This window comes from Apis mellifera, linkage group LG14 (genome assembly GCF_003254395.2).
Source record: "Apis mellifera strain DH4 linkage group LG14, Amel_HAv3.1, whole genome shotgun sequence".
Taxonomy (NCBI): domain Eukaryota; kingdom Metazoa; phylum Arthropoda; class Insecta; order Hymenoptera; family Apidae; genus Apis; species Apis mellifera.
In genome coordinates, this window is record NC_037651.1 from 9140757 (window position 1) to 9167910 (window position 27154).

The 27154-nt window shown below is 37.9% G+C and overlaps 1 protein-coding gene across 3 annotated transcripts in view; it reads left to right on the forward strand.

The window, feature by feature from the left end:
• Positions 1-27154, forward strand: part of LOC100578515 — a 68453-nt gene that overhangs the window by 19056 nt on the left and 22243 nt on the right. For all 3 annotated transcript variants that reach the window (XM_026445075.1, XM_026445076.1, XM_026445077.1), the window contains one exon: positions 21041-21255. In XM_026445075.1, coding sequence (XP_026300860.1) covers positions 21041-21255 — 215 coding nt within the window. The remainder of the gene's footprint in view (positions 1-21040; positions 21256-27154) is intronic.

Sequence of the window (27154 nt, forward strand, 5' to 3'; positions counted from 1 at the left end):
GAGATAAGCGAATCGTGAAAATTTATCTACAAAGATAAAGGAAGAAGGGTAGAGAAAAAAATTACATCCGAGACTCGGAGGAATTTCTCGAATATTTCTCGAGTTACGCGGCGAGAAGTGAGATCATCCCGCGAGTTCGAGATCCATAAAAATACGATGATCTCACGGATCTTATCAAAGTTTTTAAAACGTCCAGCGTGCACCGCTACTTCGATTTTCCACGGCAGAAAAATCGAAAGGGAAGTTCAGTTTAAAAATTCGAGGAACTTTGTTTCTCTAAAGAGAAAGAGAGAGAGAGAGAGGGGGGGATCTAAGGAACGGCGGATAGACTTGGAATTCTCCACGAGGAGGAAAACGTCGATCCTTGGATTACCATAATGTCATTGTTTGTCTCGACAACAGGTTGGTCGTTTACTCTTCTCGAGGAGAAACCGCGCCTCCGGAGGAAAGTCGTGTTTTTTCTTCCTTTCTTTTTCTTTTTTCCTTTTCTTTTCTTTTTCCTTTTCCTTTTTTTTCTCTCTCTCGATGTTTGCACGAGAAAGAGTTTTCGCGTCTCATCAATCTCGGAAGGAAATGATTTCATTATTATTCTACTCGCGTATTTTTTTTTTTTCTTTTTCTTTTCCTTCGACGAAAAATCTTGCTCGAAGAGAAATTGTTGCTCGAAATTAACTCAGGAGGATTTAATTTAATTCGTCTTTGATTTGCTTCATACATTTTTTCCTTTTTCTCTCCTTTCTTTAGGATAGTTAGGTGTACGTGGACGTGCTGCTACTCCTCTCGAGAAAGAATCTCGAGACGTTTAATTTTATTTCATTACCTTCGCGACTCGTAAATATAAATAATAAAGTTTAGTTTTATTGTATTGTGAGAAACCGTCGATTTATTCAATTAACGAACGCGACGAGGTTTCCTTTTGCACGTTCACTTTTCATTTCGCCCCTATCTATCGCTCGCCCAAGGTAAACACCAAGGCCGTTTCTTTCCGTTCGAGCCGCGCTCCTTGCCAATTATTATTATTATCGTTATTGTTATTATTATTCATCGATTGAAAATCGCGCGTTTCGTAAAGAAACGCGATTTAAAAGAAGCGAAATGAGAAAAATATAACGATTACAATTTTTATTACTTCTTAAAAGGATCGAAGACGAATCTTTTTCTAAGATAAATCGAGAATAGGAGGGAAGGTGTTTATTCAGAGTGTCCAGAAATATTATTAGAGTTTTGAAACAATTAAATTAAATTAAATTAAATTCATCTGATTATATATAAGGTAAATCGAGAATAGGAGGAAGGGTGTTTATTCAGAGTGTTCAGAAATATTATTAGAGTTTTGAAACAATTAAATTAAATTAAATTAAATTAAATTCATCTGGTTATATATAATCAAATAAATTGTGATAATTTATTTTTTACATAAACGTTGTATATGATTGTATATGATGTACACCTTTCAATCGATCCATCACACACAGATCATTTAAAGATTTAAAATCTTTTCGATGTTATTGATTTTTTACGAGACTGCTTCCTTTCTCTCATTCGAATAATGTAAAAAAAATTTTCACGCGATTCCTGTTATTAATTATTAATTATTAATTAGTAATTATTTTTAACTTGGATAAATTTATTTTTCCAAGAAAACGACGACGAAGAAGAAGAAGAAGAAGAAAAGAAAAACGAACGATTCCCTCGCTATTTATAATTTTTTTTTTTTTACGACACGCCTGTTCCACCGGCTAATAAAATTATTAATAATAATAATATTATTCGAGATTAGGTAAATTTATTTATTATCTTCCCCTCTGCTTCCCCTTCGTCCCCTGCTCCCTCCCCTCCTCCCCCTCGGACGAATGATTTATGACCCATGATTCCTCTCGCTATTTATAAATGTTTACGACGCTATTCACGCCAACGAATCATTCTCACTTATTTATCATTAAAAACCTTCCTTTTTTTTCTTTTTCTGCCCCTCCCCTCCTCCCCTCCGCGTGCACAGAGTGATACTCTGTGTTCGTTCGAATGACCAACTCGGTCACACTTCACTACGAAAATCCATTGATTACGAATCTTTTCAGACGAAGAATATTTTTCTTTCTTCTTCTTTTTTTTTTTTTTTTGTCCCATTCCTCTTCGTGCATAGAGTGATACTTTGTTCGAATACCAACTCGGTCACATTTCATTACGAAATTGTTACTACGAAAATCCATTGATTACCAATCTTTTCAGACGAAGAATATTTTTCTTTCTTCTTCTTTTTTTTTTTTTGTTCCTTCCTTTTCGTGCACAGAGTGATGCTCTATTCGAATACCAACTCGGTCACATTTCGTTACGAAATCGTCGCTACGAAAATCCATTGATTACGAATCTTTTCAGACGAAGAATATTTTTCTTTCTTCTTCTTCTTCTTTTTTTTTTGTTCCTTTCTTTTTCGTGCACACAGTGATACTTTTTTCGAATACCAACTCGGTCACATTTCGTTACGAAAATCCATTGATTACGAATCTTTTCAGACGAAGAATATTTTTCTTTCTTCTTCTTCTTTTTTTTTTTGTCCCTCCTCTCTTCGTGCACAGAGTGAGTACTTTGTTCGAATACCAACTCGGTCACATTTCATTACGAAATCGTTACTACGAAAATCCATTGATTACGAATCTTTTCAAACAGAGAATATTTTTCTTTCTTCTTCTTCTTTTTTTTTGTCCTTCCCTCCTTCTCTCCTCTCCTCCCCGTGCACAAAGTGATACTTTTTTTGAATACCAACTCGGTCATATTTCATTACGAAATTCATTGATTACAAATCTTTTCAAACGAAGAATATTTTTCTTTCCTCTTCTTCTTTTTTTTTTGTCCCTCCCCTCTCCGTGCACAAAGTAATACTCGTTCGAATACCAACTCGGTCACATTTCACTACGAAATCCGTCACAAAATCCATTGATTACAAATCTTTTCAGACAGAAAATATTTTTCATTCTTCTTCTTTTTTTTTTTATCCCTCCCCTCCCCGTGCACAGATACTTTGTTCGTTCGTTCGAACACCAACTCGGTCACATTACATCAATTACATTTCATTCATATTGATTACAAATTTTTTCAGACGAAGAATATTTTTTTTCTTTTTTTTTTTTTTTGTCTCTTCCCTCTTCGTACACATAGTGATACTTTGTTCGAATACCAACTCGATCACATTTCATTACAAAATTGTTACTATGAAAATCCGTCGATCACAAATCGTTTCAGACGAAGAATAATTTTTTTTTTTTTTTGTCTCTCCTGCCCCTATGCACAGAGTGATATTCTGTTCGTTCGAATATCAATTCGGTCACATTTCGCTACGAAAATCCGTCGATCACAAATCGTTTCAGACGAAGAATATTTTCTTTTTTTCTTTTTTTTTTTTTACAAATAAACAATCTTCCTCCGTCACGCACGAACGGCGAAGAGATATTTACCGTTACTTATGATCCTCGAGAAGGTTCCCACTCGGGGAAAATTTTGTATTAACGCTTGCAATAATAATAGTGATAATAATGATAATGATAATGATAATGATAATAATACGTAACGCGTGCGTAACTGTACGTTTCGCGAATCTGTAATTATCTCTACCCCACTCGGCGGTAAACATAGGTAAACATAAATAGGAAAAGGGGGAGGGGGGTTAATAAATGATCCTGGTCTAATGACGATCGCTGGATTATTAAGCGGTCAACGACGTTTCCTTCCACCTCCTCCTCCACCTCCTCCTCCTCTTCCTCCTCCAAGTTCCGTTACGTCTGAATTTATTCCGCGTTACTTGCTCGCTCCAACGAGATTTTACTCGCGTTTCTTCTTTTTTTCTCTCTCTCCTCACCGATACCGGATGATATCGGAACTCGTTTCCTGTGCAAACTCGTCCGATAAACTTCGGTTGAACAAGTTTCTTTCTCTTCCTTAAACGGTGGATATAATATAAAGTGGATTTGTAAAAATTAATTTCAAATTAAATTTGATACGTTCACGTTTGAATGTCGGATTACTTTGTTCCTTCGTTGTGGGTATTTTCTTATGTGTATAGAATATAATATATCGATTTTTATTTTTCGTTGCAGTTATTTTATCGTAGAGAAGAAACTTTGTTTCGTACACTGGAATCGAATGATATATGTATATATTTTTTATTTTAGGAGATATTTTAACTCGAAGTCTGTGTTTTCTTTTGTGTCTTTCGTTGAAATTCTATGAATTTCAAGGGATTTTTTGAATATGCCGTTGAAACCACTCAATGGTATCTGAAAAATCTTTTGCTATCGAGATGTGAAGAAAAAGGCTGTTCAATAATGGATAAATTTCAATAACGAAAAATTATTTACTCGAAAGAATTCGATAATTTCACGATCGATAATTTTTATTCCTCCCCCAAAAACGAATAGAAATAAAAATAATTTACTTGAAAGAATTCGATCATTATTATCTTCCCAATCAATAATTTTTATTCCTCCTTCAAAGATAAATTTATAAAAATAATTTACTCAAAAGAATTCGATCGTTGTTATCTCCTTGATCGATAATTTTTATTCTTCCTCCAAACATGAATTGAAATAAAAATGATTTACTTAAAAATTTGCTCGAAAGAATTTGATCGTTGTTATCTCTACAATCGATAATTTTTATTCCTCCACCAAAAAACATTCATAAAAATAATTTTTAATCGAAAGAATTCGATCGTTGTTATCTCCATCGATAATTTTTATTTCTCCTCCAAATACGAATTCATAAAAATAATTTACTCGAAAGAATTCGATCGTTGTTATCTCCATCGATAATTTTTATTCTTCCCCCAAAGTCGAATAGAAATAAAAGTAATTTACTCGAAAGAATTCGTTATTATCTCCTCGATCGATAATTTTTATTCCTTTCCCAAAAACGAATACAAAATAATTTAAAAATTCACTCGAAAAAATTCGATCGTTGTTATCTCCATTGATAATTTTCATTCCTCCTCCAAACACGAATTCATAAAAATAATTTACTCGAAAGAAGAATTCGATCGTTGTTATCTCCCCGATCGATAACAATCGATAATTCCAAAACCGAAGGGACGAGATGAAGAAGCAAAAGATGGGTTTTGCTTAAACTGAAAAGAAAAGAAAAAACTGAAGAGAAGAGAAAAAACGGAGGTAGAGAGGGTCCGTGCATGGAAGGATGCAAGCTTCCGTAGAAGGGGCGCAATGGAACGTAACGATCGCGTGGATCAGCGTGGTAGATCGTTTCGAGGCTAGGCCATCGATCACGCGGCTGATCGCACGGAAGATCGCCTCTTAAGTGATTCATTGTTTTCCACCGGGTTTACTCGTGACTTATATTATAGCTTTACACTTGTCAAGCCCGTGCCCTTCCTTGTTCAACCTGGGCAAATAATGCTCCATCGATGATGGTAAAAGGGAAGGGAGGGAGAAGGAGAAAGGACACGGTATGGGAAGATTATGGAGGATGGAAAACGCGTCGTCATCGTTGCACCGTCACGAGGAAACGTGCGACGGGTCAACGATACATGAAATTAAACGTGAAGGATGCGAGAAATAAAAGAATAATCAACTCTTCCGATCGAGAATTATCGAACGGTGATGAATACGAGTTAAATTAAAATTAAAATTAATTGAAATTAAACGTGGAGGATGCGAGAAATAAAAGAATAATCAACTCTTCCGATCGAGAATTATCAAACGGTGAGTTAAGTGTTGAATACGAGTTAAATTAAAATTAAACGATCTAAAAATTCGATTCTTTAACTCTCTGTCGAGAGGGAATCAATTTGGAGTAACATTACGTTTCATTAACGAAATCGATTTATCCATCGATCGAGTGGAGAAAATCCGTTCGAGATGGATCGAGAGAGTGAAGGGTTAATTTGGGATAAAGTCACGTTTCGATTAACGAGAAAAGTCGTAGTTGAGATCGCTCGCTTGTTTTATCGATAGATGGAAGGATCCATTTGAGGATAAATCGAGAGAGCAAAGGTTAGGAAACAACGGCATTGGAAAAAAGTCGGTAACGAAATCGTTCGATTGTCTTCTCGATCGAAGACGAGGAAGAAGACTCGTTCAACTCGTAAATCGAGAGAGGATTAATTTGGAACAACGTCACGTTTCATTAAAACGAAAAAAAAGTGGTTGTTAACGAAATTACTCGCTCGTTTCATCGATCGATAAATCTATTTAAGATATAAATCGGATCAATTTGAAACAACGCCACGTTTCATCGACGAAATCGCTCGCCCGTCTTATCGATCGATGGAAAAATCGTATTTAAAAAATCGAGAGAGCAAAGGGTTAATTTGGCATAACGCCACGTTTCATTAACGAAAAAAAAGTCTCGTTGCTCGCCCTATCGATCGATGGAAGAATCCGTTTAAGGTAAATCGAGAGGATAAAGGGTTAATTTGGCATAACGCCACGTCTCATTAACGAAAAAAAAAAAAAAAAAAGTCGTTTCTCGTCCTATCGATCGATGGAAGAATCCGTTTAAGGTAAATCGAGAGATTAATTTGGCATAACGCCACGTTTCATTAACAAAGAAAAAAAAAAGATCGTTAAAATCACTCGCTTCATCGATCGATGCAAAAATCCATTTAAGATCTATTCGTTAACGTGGAATAGGTGGAAATTTCGATGCGTGGAAACCGTTAAACCGGTTGAAATCAAACGTCATTAACGTCAGACTTAATTAATCGCTTCGATTCACACCATCCGAGGAGACTTCTCTCGATCGAAATAATTCTCTTCCTCTTCCTTCGAAACTGAACGAAGTTCCGTGTTCCGTTTAAAAAGTCTCGCTAAAAGCAACGGGCCAAGGAACGTATAATAATAATAATGGAGGCAGAAAAGGGCCTTGACAATGGACCGCTGGTGTAACAGACTGAAGTGGAAGTGGAAAAACCGCAAGTCAGCCGGCCAGATATCGAGGGAAATACCGTTCTTCTTTTGCGTATTGCGCGTTTGTAACGGTATACGCGCATCCTTTGTCCAGGATTTCCACCACCGATTCGTCCGTTTCGTTCGTCGAAGAAGAATCAATTTGGCCGCGCATGTGCAACGCAAGCCCGTTAGAAGGGGATACTAAATGGCGCGCACGCTTGGCCGGCCGTTAACTTTTTTCATCCATTCTCTTTCCTTTTTCATCCGTTTCCTCGATCCTTGTTCGCCTTACTCGCGTATCTCGTGGAACCCAACGTCCACGAGTTAATTAAAGTGCCAGCCAGCGAGGGAAACGAGCGAGCGTGACGAGCGCAACCGCGATAAAACGGAAGGAATAATAATAATAATAATAATAATCGGGATAAATTCCGTTTGGAATGGTTGTTGTTGCTGCGAAGCAGGGAGCGATGTATTGTTGATCGATCGCGCGTGTACGGACGCGTGAATCCAACGCGTATGCGTTACAACGAGATCGCGGAGCTGATCAGGTTGGCCACAGCGGGTGTTCATCCTTCTTTTTCTCCCCGTCTATCGCCAATTATTTTTCGAATTTAATCTCTCTACTATTCGTACACTACGTATAGCAGAGAGAGAATTTTCTTCTCTCACAGATTCAAGAAGATTATTCTTTTTCAGAAGAATTTACCAATTATTTTTTTTTTTTTAATTTATGAGTTTTGAATGAATAAAATTCTTACTTGCTCGAATTCCATTGCCTGGTAATTGGCAATTGGATTGAAACGGAATGTCGATGCCGAGCAACACGCTTGCTCAGAAGCAAGGAAAACGAGTAGAAAATGGGAATCGTCCGATCGACGACGACCTTCGAGAAGTCGGAACTCTCGACCGTCGTACTTAATTAATCGCGTTCATCCTCCTTGTCTGTCGATCTGAAAACTGCTGCTAATTTATCCGCTAGTTTATTCGAACAAAAGGATCGTTTTCTCACGAAGAATCGCGTGCTGGCGCCCTCTCTCTCTCGTCCTTCCATAACAGCGGTCGGAAATAGCGAATCACGTGATTAATCGTCGAAGAAAGAATGCGCGAACGAATCGTTCCTCGAATTCTCGATAGAGGGAGAGAAGTGGACGGTGTTTTCTCGTTTCTAAAAAGGATATTCAACCGCTTATTAACCAGATCTTCGATTGAATTCTTCCAATCTCGTTTCGGGCGGAAGATTCATCGAAGAAGATATGGCCGACGAAGAAAGGAAGAAAGGAAGAAAGGAAGAAAGGAAGAAAGGAAGAAAGGAAGAAAGGAAGAAAGGAAGGAAGGAAGCGTCTCCTAGGCGAGACTTTCTGGGATAATATTTATTATTTTATTACTCGGTCGCTGAGTTATTGAAAATTACTTTCGCGGGGAGGGGAGGAAAGGCCAATCTTCCCTACGATACGAGGTATAATCAGAAGAACCGCAAGAGGAGTCAAAAGGTCGGCGAAGAGTAATGTGCGAATTATGTTACCTCCTTCCCTACTGCCATTTTCGACCCTGCATCCTCCGACACGTAAGCTATCTCCAACTTCAATCTGCATCACCGCATTAACCGAGACACGAAGATTCTTTTTTCCACTTCTTCTTCTTTTTGCGTGTGGAAGAAGTGGGTCTTCTCTTATATCTGCGTTCCTGCGATATCCACTCGATTCGATGGATCGGCGGCCGATTCGATGGAATATCAAATTCAAAGGAAGGGAAGAAATTGTGGACGATTGTTGGAGGAGGGGGGAAAGGATAGCTCAATCTGAGGCAGTTTAGGAGAGATTCTTCCCTGCAATTTATTATCATTATATACACCTGCCTCCTCCATTATCTCCTCCATCTTATGGCGAAATCGTCCCTTTCGTTCTTCGTCTCTCAAATTTGAAGGAAGAAAACTCGACTTCTCTCTTCGAGAATAAATATATATGTATGCATATATATTCTCTTCGTAAGAGGATATCTTATTTTTATTCGAAGAAAGACGGGCGAGCGAGCAAAGAGAAGGATATCTTATGGAGGATATGTGGAGAAGAAGCGAGAGGAGAAGGGATACGAATCGAGGATGCAACGAGGCATGGCGGGGCAAGGCTATATAGGCGTAAAGAGTGAGGCAGCCAGCCTGGAAAGAGCAACAGGCGGTTCTAAAAAAACTTGTACTTGGTGGGGAGAGAGATAAGGATGTAGGCCCGGCCAGGGCCGCGCACGATGGATCGATAGGATAAGAATCGCTCGCGAGGAAGAAGCGCACGCGAGCAATCGGTGCCTTTGTGAATGTAAAATAAAAGATAAATCGTGGAAAGATAAGAGAAGAAGAAGAAAAAGGGGGAGTTGCTCGAAACAGTGGAAAGTGGGTCGAATCGTTTTTCATCTTCTTCGGTTGCAAACTTCTGCTGTCCATTGTTGTTTCGACCGTTGTTGCGTATATAGTTGTGGCAATAACCGTTCGCCTTAATTAAAGGAAACAACAGATCCTTTAAGAAACGAAGGTCGATCGATTCGAAAAACCGTGGGTCGAATCAATTTCTCATCTTCTTCGGTTGCAAACTTCTGTTGTCCATTGTTGTTGTTGCGTATATAGTTGTGGCAACAACTATCTTTTGCCTATCTTTAATTAGAGGATACGAACAATAGATATCTTGAACGGAGATGGATCGATTCGAGAAACCTGGATCGAATCGTTTTTCGTCCTCTTTGGTTGCCATTGTTGTTATTGTTGCGTATATATATAGTTGTGGCAACAAGCATTTGTCTATCCTTAATTAGAGGAAACAATTTTAACGGAGATCGATCGATTCGAAAAACCTGGGTCGAATCGGTAATAGGGATTTACGGATCCTTTCTCCGAGCAATCTTCTCGATCATCTCACCGTAATCACCTTTAACGATCGTCGAACGATGTTTTTTTTTTTTTTTTCCTTTTTTTCTCTCTTCTTTTTTTTGAATTTTCATCGCAAGATCGATCGATCGTTGGATAAACTCTTAATTAAAATCTCGTAGACCTACTTAGAGCTCCATGAATAACCCGACGCCGAGTCCTGTTGACCGGCATTCCGCGGGACAAACACCGTCCGCTTGCTTGCCTGAAAATAATCCACAACCGTTTATTATCGAACGAAAATCACCGCAAATGTTAACGGTTCACCTTTAAACCGAATTAATTATATTCCGGTATTGGCCAGAACTCTTGGATAAATATTCATACGTTTCATCCATCATCGTGGACGTTGTCTCTGTTTGGCAAACGTGTAAATTCCCGTTCCCTAGAATAAGATAAAAAATATTCGAGGCTTCGATCCTCGCAAAAATAACGACGATCCATAACGGTTTGTGTCGGTTTGATGACCGTGATGGTGGTGGTGGTGTTGGTGGTGGAGCCTCTTACGGTAATCTTCGTTACTATTCCGCGCGTTGGCGCGACTACGAGCCTCGTTTCTTGCATGCACTTGCTCCTGCGTGGAACGAACCCGATCGTTACGCTCGAACAATGTTTTACATGGCCCTCGACGGATGAATATAATCTCGAGTAAGTTGAGCTTGATGGTCGAGAAGGATGGTCATTTCCTCCTCCTTTTTCTCCTTCTCTTCTGTCTCCTTCTTCTCCTCGTCGTGTCCAAAAGGATCGAGTTTCGTAAACGCGTATGTTTATGTTTTTTCACGATTCTCCCCACCCGTTGGGCTTCGACGCCTGCCAATTTTCTTCAAGGGCAAGCAACCGATTACTCGTTGCCCAGGCAACGATGGTTTCTAGGAAATAGTGGTTCTCTTAGGCCGACGAGTTTCGTTCCAATTTTCATCGAATTTCAGTGGAATTCGTTTTATCATCGTTTCACGATGTTATATACGAGCTTGTTGCGTACATAACGCATAGCTACGTTTACGTGGGCAAAAAGTGAATTGTTGGTACAATTGTTGGAGTGGTTCGGTTCGATAATATCGGCTACGAATATTTACGAGCGTACATAATTCGACGAATTTAAAATTTTTTTAACAATTTTCACGACTTACGAAGAATTAATCGAAACGTAAACTTCTTCTATTTGACGAGATTTGTTTAAGGTTAGCAAACGCAAATGTATGTATGGTTAATAAAATATTATTTGATCAAGTAGAGATTTTTTTTCAAGTTGACAATTCTCTACAAGTTCGACGCGTCGATTGAAAGATCCTTGGAGAATTCTTCAAATAACTTCTCTCTCTCCGAGGAAGAATGGATGACGCTCGTCGAGCGCGATTCAGCCGATCATTCGCCGATCTTTATCTTTAAATATCGGTTATAAATATAATAATAATAATAATAACAATATAATAATTCATTACGAGGTGTCGATAAATATTATTTGATCAAGTACGATTTTTTTTCAAGTTGACAATTCTCTACAAGTTCGACGTGTCGATAAATATTATTTGATCAAGTACGATTTTTTTTTCAAGTTGACAATTCTCTACAAGTTCGACGCGTCGATTGAAAGATCCTTGGAGAATTCTTCAAATAACTTCTCTCTCTCTCCGAGGAAGAATGGATGACGCTCGCGATTCAGCCGATCATTCGCCGATCTTTATCTTTAAATATCGGTTATAAATATAATAATAATAATAATAATAATAATATAATAATTCATTACGAGGTGTCGATTGAAAGATCGTTTCCTCCTTCTTAGAAAAAAAAAAGAAAAAAAATTATCCAAGAAATCTTGGTGAATGTTATCCAGATACCGGGTGATCCAGATCCCCCGACCAGTTTTTTCTTCTATCCGCCGTATCACTAATACGCGTTTCAAGATTTTACGAGTTGGTTCGGCGAGGAGGAGACTGGTTCTTCTCGTTTCAAACACGGAACACGTCCGGCTCGGCCAAGCCAACGAATCATAAACTCGAAACCAGATATCCGTACACATTTTACACGCTCGCTGTTTCGTCCGGCGTTATCGCGCATACATTTGTATTTTGCATTTTGTAATTACACGGAGGGGGAGGAGAAGAGGAGGAGGAGAAGATCGAAGAAGAATTCCAAAAAAAAAAAAATTATGTTCTTTTCTCTCTCCATGTTGGTTATGAATATATTCATGAATCGAAGAACGTTTTACATTACACATTACTCGTACGGAAGCGAAAAAAAAAAAAAAAAAGAAACAAACGCAAACGTTGCAACGTTGAGACACGTTTTAAGGGGGAAGATCTTGGACTCTTGGAGGTAACGTCGGAATGAGAAGAGGACGAAGACTACGCTCGGATAGCGTTCGCAAGGTTAATTATGCGGAAAGCGACGAGCGGGAGATTTATTAACTGCGCTTGATTATTCCGCGATGTTGCCTTTCCACCTGTTCCTTCCATCCCGCTCCACGGACAGATATTACGCGACCAAGTTACGAATAATTGCGACGATTATCCTTGGAGAGGAGGAGCGTTGGGAAAAGGAGAAGCTGCGAACTTGTAACGGAAAACGGGGGATAATCTAACGGCCGGAAGGGACGGAGATCTTGAGACGCGTAACGTTTCGTGTAACTAGCATCCGCGACACGCTGATTGCGATAATGAAGGAGCGCTTTTTTTCTTTTCTTCCGGAGAATAGGAATATTTTGTAAACGAGAATTTAACGCTTTTATAAATTTATATTTCCTCCAGAAAGACGAAAATTTCGAAGAATTTTCTGCAAACGAATATTTTGATAAACGTGTTTTTTTAATAGGAAGATGTGTCATTTCGTGTAGCAATGAAAGCTTTGGAAATTTTGTTTCTTCCGAAAAATCTCGAGGAATCTTTTGCGAATGGAAATTGGAAAAAATGTTTAAATGTATTTTATTAAATGTTAATTAGAGAATGAAAAAAGAAAAATGGCGTAGAGAAGAGACATTCTGATACAAATTCTAATACAAATTTAATACAACATTTACTTATTATCATCTATGATAATGAAATTTGAAATTTTTGTTTCTTCTGGAAAATCGTTTTAATGAAACTCGTTTAATTTTTTTACACAGACGAACAAATTTTCTTTGTGGTAAATATTTAAAAATTGATTTTCCTTCACTAAATTATTATTCGTTAGGAAAAACGTAAAAAGTCCCGCGAACAATGATCGAAATCATAATTTGCCGCGATTTATGAACACTAACGTAATGTGTAATAATGTAATATGAAAGAAACGATCTTCTATTGTTAATAAAAATTAAATCTTCACTTTCTCTATTTTTCTTTTTTTTTTTTTCCGTAAAAAACGTACAGAACATAAAATTTAGATTATCTTCGTGTCCGCACATAGATTCATCGCATCTTCATCACAGCGTAGATTATTCTCCTCGCTTTATACGCCAGAGAAAATTAAATAAAACGTTTTCGATTCTTCTCGTAGGGGATTAAGATCGTCGAAATGTTGCAAGCGAATTTCACAAAAAAAAAAAAATATATATATTCCCCATAAAAAATCCACCACCCTTGTTGCCACTTTTACTATTCGCGTACTCGCAATTCCCAGTCCCGCTAGCGCGTATGATCAAACCATTGTTTAACGTCTTCAGCCGGAACGACACGCATACTCGTTTCGCTTTGTTCGGAAAAATATATTTCTTGGCTTTTCGCAATAAACGATGAAGCGAACGAAAGAGTCGAGAAATTATTGCCACGAAACGGCAAGCGAAGGACGATCGTTCGTCTCCCCTCCTTCTTCAACCTACGAGGAGGGCTAGAAGAGAGAAAGAGACGAAAATGGATCGATTTTCTCCGATGATATAAATTCATCGATCCGTTTCGACAAGTTTCTTTTAATCGGTCGAAAATAACGTACCCGCTTTTATTTCCGCTCGTTAGCGGGATCACGTCGCGGAGGATGCGGACGCGAGTCGCGTGCAATATGACAGTTATAACGAGGGAAGGAGGAAGGGAATGGAAAAATAGTTTTTAGACTCGAGGTTGGGTCTAACGGTAGCTGTTCGAGTGGCGAGCCACGCGTCCAGAAATTGTGTCCGTTCCCGAACTCGTTTCTTTTTACGACCCTTTTTTGCGACGTTAGAGCGACGGCGTTGAAAATATTGACAGAGAGAGAGAGAGAAAGAGGCAGGCTTAGGGAAGGCTAGAAATTATATCTTCATCTTTTTCTTGCATACGCTATGCATGCTACAGGAAATGATATTTGAAAATATCAAATGGAAATTATATCTCTCTCGCATCTATCTATATCTACATCTTGAGCTTAAGGAGAGAAATAATGGAAAAGAATATCATCTTAATTGATTTGAGAAAATTGGAAAAATTCTACAAGTTCTTATTGTGTTCCATCCGTTGAATAAAGTGGATGAAACGAGAAAAAGGAGCGAAGAGATAGAGAATGATTTAATATAAGTAACGTAAGCTAATTTAACGAGAGAAGGATAAGGTTGTTCGAAGATATATTTGGAAATTTTCGGAAAAAATTGAGCAGCGGCGAGCAGCGGCGCGCGACAATGCAAATTGCTCGCCCACCGGGCGCATCCTCTCCTCTAATTCTTGGCGGACGTTCAAAAAGGTGTAGTTTCGCAATACCGCAACGGGATGGTTCGCCGATTATGCAGATTCTCGCCTTGCTGAATTTCGGCTCGTTAACCCGTTTCCCTCGAGAAAATCATTTGGTTAAATTAAAATTAAACCGCGAGAAAATCATCATAGGGTGACACGAAATGAAAAGGAAATAGGCGGGAAATTTATTAAAGAGAAGAATATTATTTTAACGTTGTATCGAATATCAAAGTGTTTTTATAATTAAACATTTATTCATTTCGATAAATACGAATTTTTTCTCTAAATATTACACTTTTCCTCTGGATAAATACGAGATTTCTCTCTGAATAAATATCAACTTATCTAACGCATTATACTTTATATTTGCCTTGTTATAAAAAATTTAGCACGCTTACTTTTTTATCTGATCCTTCGATACTTAAACGTTTCTCGAGTTTGCACAATTTCATTTTACATCTTCAATTTTCATCAAGAAAAAATTGCGTCTCCGTTTTATTAATATTGGGATTAAAACTCGATGATACATCGTTTAGTTGCATTATTCAATCGGTTTTCAGATTTGTTTGCGAACGATTCGTGAAACGAGCAGTGGACAGGGGAGTTCTTTTCAACGGATTGGAACGAATTGATCGCAACGACAGGAAGTTGTGCGTGTGCGACCGACGATCTGTTGTTACGTCGCCCGATACGTTATGCCGCTCGTGTTCATCGCGGTGCATTAAAATCTCAGGCACGGAAAGCCGCAGAGCTGTTGCATAACTGTGCGTCCCGCCGCGACAAACTTTTGGACTCTTTCGACCGGTCAAACGCACTTCTTCCACGCGAATGACAGCCATTCCACGACGCTTTTGCGTGGAATCGCAATTTTCAACTCGCACAATTGTTGTTCAACGCATTTACGTCACTCTTCGTTCGTAACAGCGTAATGTACGATTCGCGTCGCTTCGATTTTAAATTATTTTTTTTGTATTTTTCTTTTCTATAAAAAATATATATACATATATTTTCAAAGTTTAAAAAAAATTTTAAATTTGACAATCGATATTCAATGTAATGTTATATACGGATTTATATTATAATTTATGCAATTTTAAATATTTTCTCTTTTTAAATTATTTTCTTTGTATTTCTCTTTTCTATAAAAAATATATATATTTTCAAAGTTTAAAGAACAAAATTTGACAATCCATATTCAATATAATGTTATATATGGATTTATATTATAATTTATGCAATTTTAAATATTTTCTCTTTTCGATTTTAAATTATTTTCTTTGTATTTCTCTTTTCTATAAAAAATATATATATACATATATTTTCAAAGTTTAAAGAACAAAATTTTAAATTTGACAATCGATATTCAATATAATGTTATATACGGATTTATATTATAATTTATGCAATTTTAAATTATTAAAAATTTCTCCTACTCTTCTCTTTTCATGATTATACTTTTTTAAAGAACAAAATTTCAAGCTAAACTTTATAAACGTTTTTCTAGATACAATTTATTTTGATAATTTTATTATTCGAGTTATTATTCAACTCGACAACTTCGAATCAAATTAAAAACATTTCGTATCTCTCTTTTTACACACAAAAAAAAAAATACACATTCAAAGCTCAAAATTTCAAGCATCTTTCTCACGAGACAAGGAGAGTGTATATATTCGACGAGAGAGAATAAAAGACACAGTCCGGTACCGGAAACCGCGTGGCTCGCGTGTCGTTTGCAAATTGCGGCCGGGTACACGCCTTTGTTTCACCCCCGATGACTCAGACGAGGAAACGACCATCCTCGAGGAGACGAAAGCGAGAAAGAGAAAGAGAGGAAGAAAGGAAGAAAGGAGAATCGAAGAACACGTGGACGAACGGTTTTTTCTATGCTTCTCGTCCGCGGATTTACCTCCTCCTCCTCCTTCAGGATGGATGGAGATATACAGGAAAGTCTCCTCTACCCTAAGGTCAAGTACCTTCCATTTCCGGCGTGCGACTCACACATCGTCGCACGTGTCTCCTATTTAACACATGGATAACGTTTCTCTCTCTTTCTATCAGGATTCTCACTCTCTCACCCTTTTTTTCGCCTCGTAATTACGTCGTTTCCGCGAGAATTTCCACGCAACTTTTCCATCTATGACCGATGATATCCGTGAAGAAGACGTAGAAAGGTGTTTGCGTATCGTTTTAATGGTCCTTGAAATGTTGAAGCGATCGTTGAAATATTCCATTGCCTGTTCTTTTCTTTCGTTTTTCTTTCGAATCGTTATCGCTGATATGATAAGTTTCGTTGAGATATATCTCTTCTTTCTTATTCGTGTTAAAGGAACGAAAGAAAGGAGGTTTTTTTGAAGAGAGCGTTGAAATATTCGATTGCCTGTTTTTTTCTTTTTTTTTATCTTTCGAATCATTATCAGTGATATGATAAGTTTCGTTGAGATATATTTTTTCTTTCTTATTAGTGTTAAAGGAACGGAAGGAAGGAGATTTTTTTGAAGAGAGCGTTGAAATATTCGATTGCCTGTTTTTTTCTTTTTTTTTATCTTTCGAATCGTTATCGGTGATATGATAAGTTTCGTTGAGATGTATCTCTTCTTTCTTATTCGTGTTAAAGGAACGGAAGGAAGAAGATTAAGAAAGAATAAATTCTCATTGAAATTATAATTGTTAATGAATTGATAAAAAAGTTAATGATGAGCTCGATGAATGATAGTTTCAAATTTATTAATCCAAAGGATGGAACAATCATGATGGTCTATGTGAAATTGTTTTTTTCCCTTGTTTTTTAAATTTCAAACAGTGAAAAACAAAGGATAAATAAAATTGAAGATAACTTCTTTTAATGTATCTATTGTATCCCAATTAACAACCTCGATTAACTTTATCAACTTTAACATCTATTTTCACTACGTTCGATTCTTTAAACGTATTCCACGAAACACGTATTCAAGTTATTCCATTATATAAAATAATCTACTCGATCCATCGACTAATAAATCTCTAAATTTCCCCAACCTTCCTTCTTTATATTAAATATCCTCGAGAACAAAAATTGAACACTCTATGATGATTCTCATAGCTTTTTGCGATAATACGCACTTTTCCACGCCTCGAAAAAGCGTCGAGATCGAAAAAAAAAAGAAAAACATAGCCAGGTTCTCGACTACGTTTCTCATAGAAGGAGGAGGAGGAGGAGGATCGGCTGGAACCGTGAGCGCGAGCGAGCAGCTTTAATAAGAATCCCTTCACCAGGAATCTCGGTTCCTGGAAGAAGAATCGATGTATACCGAGCGTGCAGAATCCTCCGTTTTTCCCAGTCCCCGCTTTATCCCAGATCCGCCACGCGGGGAAAGAAACGTTGGAAAAAGCGCGAGAGGAATCGCGTTTGGAAGCGTGAAACGGAATGGTTCTCGCTTGGTCGACGACCTCTCCTCGTCTCTTTTATTTTTTTTCCCTTTCTTTCTTTCTTTTTCCTTCTCGATTCCTGTTCGACTCCTTGCCACGAGGATATCGACTCGAGCAACGTTTGCAGCAACAACAACGTTGTTGTATTTTCGCGTGCGGTTAATTGGCTCGCCGGCGGGAAACGTTCGTATCGCAGAGAAAAGAGGAGAAGGACGGGTGGGAAAGGATGGTTGTCAACCTTAAATGGCCCCCTCCGACACACAGGTAATCACGCTCCTCTCGTTAATCCGTTAATTAGTCAACGCACCGTGGCTCGTTTCGACGGCTCCATCGATTATCGTCGTCGTTGTTTCGTTACACATCGCTTACGTAAAGAGGGAAAAAAGTGTCATGGAAAGATCTTTCCTCCTCCTCGAGCGGCAATTCTTCCTTGACTTACTTATTTGCCACGGTGAAAAAAAGAAATAAAGAACCAAGAAGAATGAATCTTCGTTGTTTACGTAACGTTTGGATAGGTTTTTTCTTTTTATTCGAACAGGTTACGTTTTAGAACGCGAAGGAAAAAAAAAGCGATTACTCGAGTGAAAAAAAGATCTATCCTTCTCTTTCTATCCTCCATGCTCGCTCCTTGTCTCTCGCGACGCTCGAAGGAAGAGCGATGCTGGAAATTGAATTATTGCACAGCGGCGAATTTTCATTGGTTCTTGAGATGGAGAGAAAAAGATGGGGCGAGAGAGTCAAGTTCACGACTCTCCCATCATTGTCTGCCTCACAGGTAGATAGGTATGATCGAAAATGATCGTTGTCAGTTTTTTGTCGTCACTCAGTCGATAATTCTTTTTAAACGTATTGAACATTCGTGGATTATTTTTAACGTTTCTCTCGCTCGTCTGTTTCGTAATTAAATAGCCTCGAGGAGTCGTTTCCCGATTTCGTGAAATTATCAACTCAAGATGAAGTTTTTCTCACTTAATTCTTTATTTTCTTTTTTCTTTTTCAACGGGATAATCTTGGCATAATTGTTGCTTCGTCGATTAAAGGAGAAAGCAAATTCCATTTCCTCGTTCCTACGCAATTTGTATCGAACGATCGTAAAAAAATATCTAATCGATTCATTTAACGAGTATCGTAATGCGTGAAAGAAATAAAGAATTCTTGCGAGAAAGAGGAAACCTTCGAAAGAATTTGGTCTAGTTTTTATTGAGTAAAGGTAACGATCTATATTAACGTGATCTAAAATATAAAATGTCGTTGTGCAAATTATCCGATAATAAAAATTAATCTAACGCTAGTGGAACGAACAGTAGAAAACACGAGAATGAATTTTTCGCGATTAATATTGTAATTTGTATTCGTTCGATCTCGTAGCAATTTCTCGAGTCGTTATTCGTTTGCTTCGATCGATGCCTTTACTTTGTTTTCATTCAACTGATACATCTTTAACGTGGAAATTGTTGGAACGAAATTTGAAAACCAGGTTTGATATTGGCATGCTCTGTTAATACACTTTCTCTATAGATTTCGCGTAACTTTTTTTTCTTACCTGGACAATATTCTTACCTTTTCACTAATAAAGAAGTAAAATATGCTTCTTTTAGTCTTGTATCATGCATGACAAACACAACCGCACAGAATCGAATGAATTTTTCTTAATAAATAAACCACGAAATGCCAACTCTCGAAATATACGATACAACGCGGTTTAGAGTGAAGTTGGCTGCACAAAACGTTCGATTGGAGCGACACTCGTGTGAGAAAACAAAATTACTTTTCGTACAGTCTAATATTTGAAACTGTCAGTTACACGTCCAGTTATTTACGTGATAGAATGAATAATGGATAAGGTTTTGGTGTTAAAAATATATACGCAACATTCATAAACGAGAGATTTTTATTAAAAGATTTTCATATCTTCGTTATACGTGTTGTTATTACTCTATCCTTACGATATAGATCTTTTTAAAATTTCTTATTGATATTGTACATGAAAATATCCGAATCGATTGAACTCGAGCCACTTCATTTTATATATTTTACGAAATTGAAACTTTTTTCAATTTTTGATATTCAATGTGAGTTAAAGAATGATAAAAAAGTAAATGTTGAAAGTTTATCGTTTGAAAAAAATTAATATATTAAATGCACAATAATTTTACATACAAAAATTTCGACCGATTATCTCGAGATTGATACCGCATAATTAATATCGATAATAATAAAAATTACTATAACTACTTCAGTAGCAGCTAGTAATTTTAATTTTAATTTTAGTAAATTTGGCACGATACAAACACAACATAATAATAAAAATTACTATAACTTCAGTAGCAGCTAGTAATTTTAATTTTAATTTTAGTAAATTTAGCACATACACATATCTAATACAATTAATTCGATCAAAAATTAATGAGATTAAAAAAATAATAATAAGATTGTAAATAATAATTTTATTTTTCAATTTGGAGATTGACCATGTCACCATATTAATAATTTAAAAAAATATGAAAAAAAATACTGTAATATGGGTCAAATGTTCAATCAATTATAAAAATTTTTTCATTTACTCATGAAAAGAAAATTTTTTCAGAGGCAAATATCCCGCTGCGTACGACGACTCTAGCAAACGTGGACCGAATTATCAATCGAAAAACAGAGCGTTCGATGGTGTAATTAACGAAGTATCGCGATGCCTCGACCCGTTGCCGAGGATAAAAGTGCGAACCGTTTGTAATTGATCGGGCACCGTTACATCATTCGCTCACTCGTCGAATCGACGCTCCTCTCGATTCGATTTACAGTTAAACTACTGTACTACTAATAGATAAGCTGAACGGAGGAGAGTGTCGTGGGAGAGCGGATAACAAACGTTATAAGTTGAAAATCGATTGTTACGACGTTGTAACGATTTTAAAAGCGGTCTTCCCTTCCCTTTCTCTTCCTCTCTCGCCAAGACTTGTAAAAAAAGAAAAAAAATTATCCGAATTGATTGGTTAACATCGAATATCTGGAATAAAATTTAATAATAAAAATTGCTTAGATAATTCGCTGTTTTAATTGTCGAATTTATACGAAAAATGGATCAACTAATAATATAAAATTATTTAAAATAAGTAATTGGTGGAATTTGTTCGAAATTTTTAACCAGTTAAAAATTCGTTTCTTTGTTCTTCTGACTGAATGAATGAATTAACTCTGTTATATTCTCTTTACAGCGACCGTTGGGATAGCGAGCACTGTGCAGATCGAGTGTGCGAGTGAGTCGATAATCGTGTACATCTCGACCGAGGGAAAAACGGATTTCCATGGTCTGGTGTATCCTAGGGGGTTGTCGAAGAACAGCTCTTGCCTGCAAGAGTATAGAAGCCAACCCACCCCTATAACTTACAACCTGCCGCTCAGGTCTTGCAACACCATGCCCACGCAATTGGTAAGTGACAAAAGATTGATAAAACATCTTCTCGTCAATTTATATATCGGACGATTTAACGTTCTCAGCGACTCAGAATGGAAATACGTATCCTCTAACCTTGTTAACAGGCTCACAGTTTATCCGAGTTATTAGATTCTCACTTGGGTTGCACAATTTTTGAACGTGATTCGCGATAATTGCGCGCTATCGAGGTTAATAACGGTCGAATCGTTGTACCTTCGTTGCGCCGCTGACGAACACTTTGTCGATCGTTTATCAAGGAAAAATGGTTCGTTCGTTCTGTGTAATCGATTCTTTTTACACCGATCTTACGACGAATAATCTAGTTCGATTTCCAATCGACTACAGAAACTTGGAGACGATCGTCGAATCGTCGAATTCCCATGCAATCCTATCCTTCTTCCTTCCCAATACAAATAAACATGGAATAAATCACACGTGGAACAGAGACATCGAAAAACAAGTACGACATCTCGAATAATAATCCCCTTCTGTGTCGAATCCCGTTTACCCATGCGCCTCGAGTACGGAATTAACTTCCCCTCGAAAACGGAAAAAACACCATGACGCTGACTAATCGTTAAAGGTGCTCGACGACGCGTAAAACGAAATTACGTAAGAAATCACTCCGTGAAAGAAGCGGAATAACGTTTCGAGCACGGAGGAAGAGGCTCTCGATCGACGATGCGACGTCCGCGCGACTCACGGCAGGGAGGAAGGAAGGGCGAGGAGGAAGGGAGGGGGAAAAAAGATGCGGAGGCGTGAACGCACGCGCAGTTACACGCGCTAGAGGAAGAAGCGTGTATCCGAAGGAGGATGGAGGGAAGGTGAAGCGATGCGCGCGAGAGGAAGAAAAAGAAGGGAAGAGGGAAGAAAATACTAGGGACGGAGGAGGGCTGGTTCGTGTAACGAGGGAATCGTGTGTCGAGGCGAGAGATCGCTTCCTCGCCATACCATAACTGGACCGTTATGTGACCGGACTTACGGCCTTCTTCTTACAAGAGAGCGTTACAAGAGATATGTAGTGTGCCAGAGACTAACGCTTGCTACGCCTTGTGTCCTATAGCGATATATATATATATATATATGTTTGCGCGCATGCAAACGCGCATGCAAACGCGCATGCAAACGCGCATGCTCGTGTCCTTAACGGAACAGTGGTTCCTTCCGCCATTTTTCCTTCGATAATGAACCGGCTGATCACGATTTTCTAATCCAGGATTGAGGTATCCTCGTGGAACAATCTTGTCATCGAGATACGAAACAAATCTACTTTTGACAGGGATTCGACAGGAATAATCGTTAAGAGGTAGGAGGAAAATTTTTATAAGTTAAACGTGGAATAACGTAACGGTGAGGTTATCTTGAATAAAGTGAGAAATTATTTCGATTCGTGTTCGATTAATACATCTCAAATGTTAACCTGCACCAAGACGAAGGGAAACACGTTCTCCACCGTTCGATAAATATATTCTTATACCGTAGATAGATTCGTATCATTCGGAATTTTTTCGCAAAACTTGGCCAATATAATACGAACGATCTTCCCTCCCATTTTTTCGATACGAATTTATCATTGTTCCGATAATTGAGAATAATCCATGAGAACAGACTCGAGGCGAGTGAATATTTACAACAAACAATCTTAAATCTATATATCGTATCTGATCGTAGATCGACGGATAACTGGTATAAAAAGGTCCTCGAGGGGAAGCGGGTTGGCATCATCGTCGATCGATGATGAAAGCCCTCGGCTCGTGGAAGATTATAATCACGATCGATCCATCGTGTCTTCGAGAGAGAAAAAAAAAAGAAAAAAACCCTCTTCGGACACCCGTTGATTAAACTTCTACGAGAAGAAGACCCTCGTACAACACTCGAGAAGGCTATGAAGAGAAGCGAGGAGTTCTCTTCGGTTGAGCGCCTCGAGAGGCAAAGTCGCGCGTCTTATTTGGTAAACACATCGCGAAAGAGAAGTTTCCGTGAAATACGTATGGCATTCCGGCGGAGAGAGACGAGCACTCGACGATCAGAGAAGGGAAAAAGCGTTCGAGTGGGCCGACTAATAGCTCGAAGGTCTGCATAATAATTCAAGGGTTGGTGCGTCGAGGGGAGAACGATTTGTCCCCCGCGAGGAAGGACATCAGAAGGTGAGCAGCGGAGTCTTTGACCTCGGCTTGATTCCTCGAGGCGCGTGGGCGTCGAAGGAACCAGTGGGCCCAGTTTCTCTTTCTCGTCGGGATCCTGTCCATAAACTGAACCATTATTACGGGATATGTCGTGGAAACGTTTCTCCCGTACGCGTAATTCTTATTATTCCGGTTGAACTCGAGTTGAAGGGAAGGTTAAGATTGATAATAATAAGCTTTCAAGAATTGTTATTGTTGGTGTCGCGTTGGTGATATTAACGCCGGTTGGACTTGGAGTTCGCTTCGAAGCTACGGTAATAGATTTTGTCTCGTGTACTTAGGTAGGGTTTTACGCGTGCAAAGTGTTTGCCATGTAACGGGACAGAATATTAAAATGGCGAACGAAACGGCGAACCTAATATGGACAACCCGGGGCCCCCGAGTTTTCGCCGCTTGCGCAATCGATTCCGAGTGGCGTGTTAATATTTCCTCGCGTATTTAACCGTATCATCAATTGTGCGATGCAACTTGAAAAAGATATAAGTAATTTCTTTCTCGTCGGATGTTTTATATCTGATCGAAGTTTTTAGTAATTTTCTTCTTTTAAAACATTCGTTATTCGTAAGATAAAATTTCTTTCCATCCTCCAATATTTTCTAATTGGAAATATTTTAGAAATATTATGGTAGGTGGGAAAATAATTTATTAATTTATTTTCGTTGATATTTTCGATACCTGATATAGAAACATCGTCTTTTTATCTTCATTTAGAATATTCGTTATCGCTAGCTGAGATTTAATCGCGAAAAGGTAGCAGAAAAGATAATTTCCACTAGAAAATCTGGAGTTATAGAAACATCGTCTTTTATCTTCTCTTTTAGAATATTCGTTATCATTAGCTAGGACTCGATTACAAAAGATAGCAAAAGTGCTAATTAATTTCTTTCCACTAGTTCCATTAATATTTGATATCAAAGTTATATAAAACAGTCTTTTCATCTTCTTTTAGAATATTCGTTATCACTAGCTGAGATTTAATCGCGAAAATTTAATAGCGAAGAATTTCATCAGTTCCATTAAGAAATCTAATCTAAGAATGTATTATAAAACGTATTACAGAAATTCTTATCTTCCTTTAAAATATTTATTATCAATCTTTGAAATTCAAAAAGATAGGGAAAAATGTAATTGCTTTTCATCAGTTCCATTAGGAAATCCGATCAGAGTTGTAGAAACATCGTCTTTTCCAGAATATTCGTTGCCACTAGCTAGGATTCAATTCTGCAAAAGATAGGAGAGAAGGGAGAACTTAATACGCGAGAGAGTATTAATTTCGAAGAGATAAGCAATTTTTCTTTCCATCTCACGATATTCTCTTCGAAATTTTGCGAACGAATATCCTAGAATTGGATTTCGCACGGATTTCTCTTTATCTCGTTTTGAGATTTATCCGGGATTCAATTGCGAAAAGATAGGAGGGAGGGTGGTTAATTTCGAATTTTTTCACGAGGCGATGTGACCGCGAGCGTTTCGCAAACCGATCCCCCGGCTAAAACCGGCATCCATGTGTTCGCACAAGCATGCAAATAACACCGCTGCCAGCTTGCGTTACTCATTAATGGCATCGTATCTCTGCTCGCTTCCCTATTCCATTTGTACGTATCTCGCCCAACCACGTACAATATCCTATCGTATCCTCAACTCGGGTTAATTTTCATTATCATTTCATACGCGTATACGAATATATAATAAATATAAGATTATTTCTATTCTTCTAAGATTCTTTCTATTCTAATAATTTTTAGCAAATAGATTAATTTCCTCAAATTTACAAAGATTTATATCTTCTTTTATATTTTATTTCCCTTCCTCCTTGAATGCGATTTCATATTTTTTTTTTAAAAATTGAGAATTCTTCTTTCGTAAATTCGAATGCTAATTTAACGTTATAAAGATTATCAAAAAAACTTTCATTATCATAATATATATAGAAAGCATATACACGTTTCTTAAATCGTGTTAAAAAAAAATCGAAGAAAAATCTTTGTTACATTTTTAGATTTTAAACGATTTAAAATATTCATAATTCGCGACTTGTATAAAATTAATAATTCGTGAAAGAGAGAAATATTCCTTCGAAATGGAAGGCGAGGAGGATTCGCATATTTCGAAAGTTCCTCCCCTTTCCCCCCGCGCATAATTCGATTTAGAGTGGAGAATAATAATATTTCAGACGTAGGAGAGACCGCAGCCACATAAGCCGTAAACTTGTTTTTTACGAGCGCGCAAAGGTCGGAGCCTCTCTTTCGGCTACAATGTCGTCGAGAAGAAGAGGGAGAGAGAAAGAGAAGAGGTCCTTAAAACGACTATCGCGAGTGGGACGATACGTTGTGGGCAGCCGGTTGTGTCGTGCCCACACTCCCCCTCGTAAAAGTAAAAGTTCCACGATCGATTCTTTCCCCTGCAATTCCACGTATTTGCCGCTCGTACACTTTGCTTTGCTTGCCTGCGCTCGATCATTTTGCTCAGACACGTTTCGACCGTTCAACGATGAAAAAAGTAATTGAAAGCTAATTGAATATTTACATCCAAACGCGAGGAGAAAATGAAAGAAACGTGGAGAAATTGTGAAAAATCTTTGCGATTTTTTTTTACATCGACACCGCTTTCGAGTTTGCCCAATCTATTCGCGTCCAGACTTCGTACACGCGTATTAATTTCACTTACCCCGACCTCTAATAGTGTCTCATCCATATTCATCCGGAGAGTGTCTATCTTGAAATCGATAATGACGACGATTTTAAGGTCGGTCTTTCGAAATCGGTCGCTTTCGAATCCGAAACCGGCGGCTTTCGAACGTTGTTACGCAAACCTGTCCATATTTTTCATCTCGAACGAAACGAAATGAAATGAAACGAGACGCTTCGATTCACCGAACGATCTTTTCGTATTTTTTCGAATTTCACGATTGCACGAGATTGGAACGTTCTCCTTAGACCTATCAACCTTAACCTATCCCTTCGGATAAAGAAATATCGAGCGTGAATAATTTCACGCCGTACGTATGTCACGTGACGAAATTGCGAATCGAATGAAATTTCACCAAGGAACGGACTGGAAAATTACATGCTTCACGCTCTCGGGCCGAACGATCGTCGCCGTCGCGTAAAAACCGTGCGCGTGGTCGGGAAAAGAGTGGGGGGAGAAGTGGTAAAGTAAATAAAGTTGACATTAGGGCAAGGTGAAAAAAAGGCTTTCGAATTTTTCTAAGACGTAAAATTTTGCAAAAAAAAAAAAAAGGAATGACGGCTATTTTCATCCAACCGGATCCTTCTGCTCTTATGCAGAACTAATTCGATGTTTTATTTCCAATTCTCTCCGGGCTATTAACCCTGACGCAGGTTCTTCTTCCCTGGATCGCGATAAAAATGGAATTATCAGGAGTGTGGAAGAAAACGTTCAACTGCGCACGCGCTGAAAGTTTAATTTTTTCTCGTTATAACGGTAGTTGGCAGTGGAAAAAATCTTACGGTGATGAAAAATTAAAGAATCAGAAATTTCAGAAATTCAGAATTCAATGCGGAGAATGAAAATTTAATTTTTAACGAAAAGAAAAATAGGGAATCTCCTTTGCACTACATTACAACAACCTAACCTAACCTAAACAATCGTCCAAGACGAGAATATCCTTATCTTATTACCAACTTGGCAAAAAATCGATACCCGCCGAGTTTCGTTCGTTCTAGAATAATCTAAAACCGCGTAAT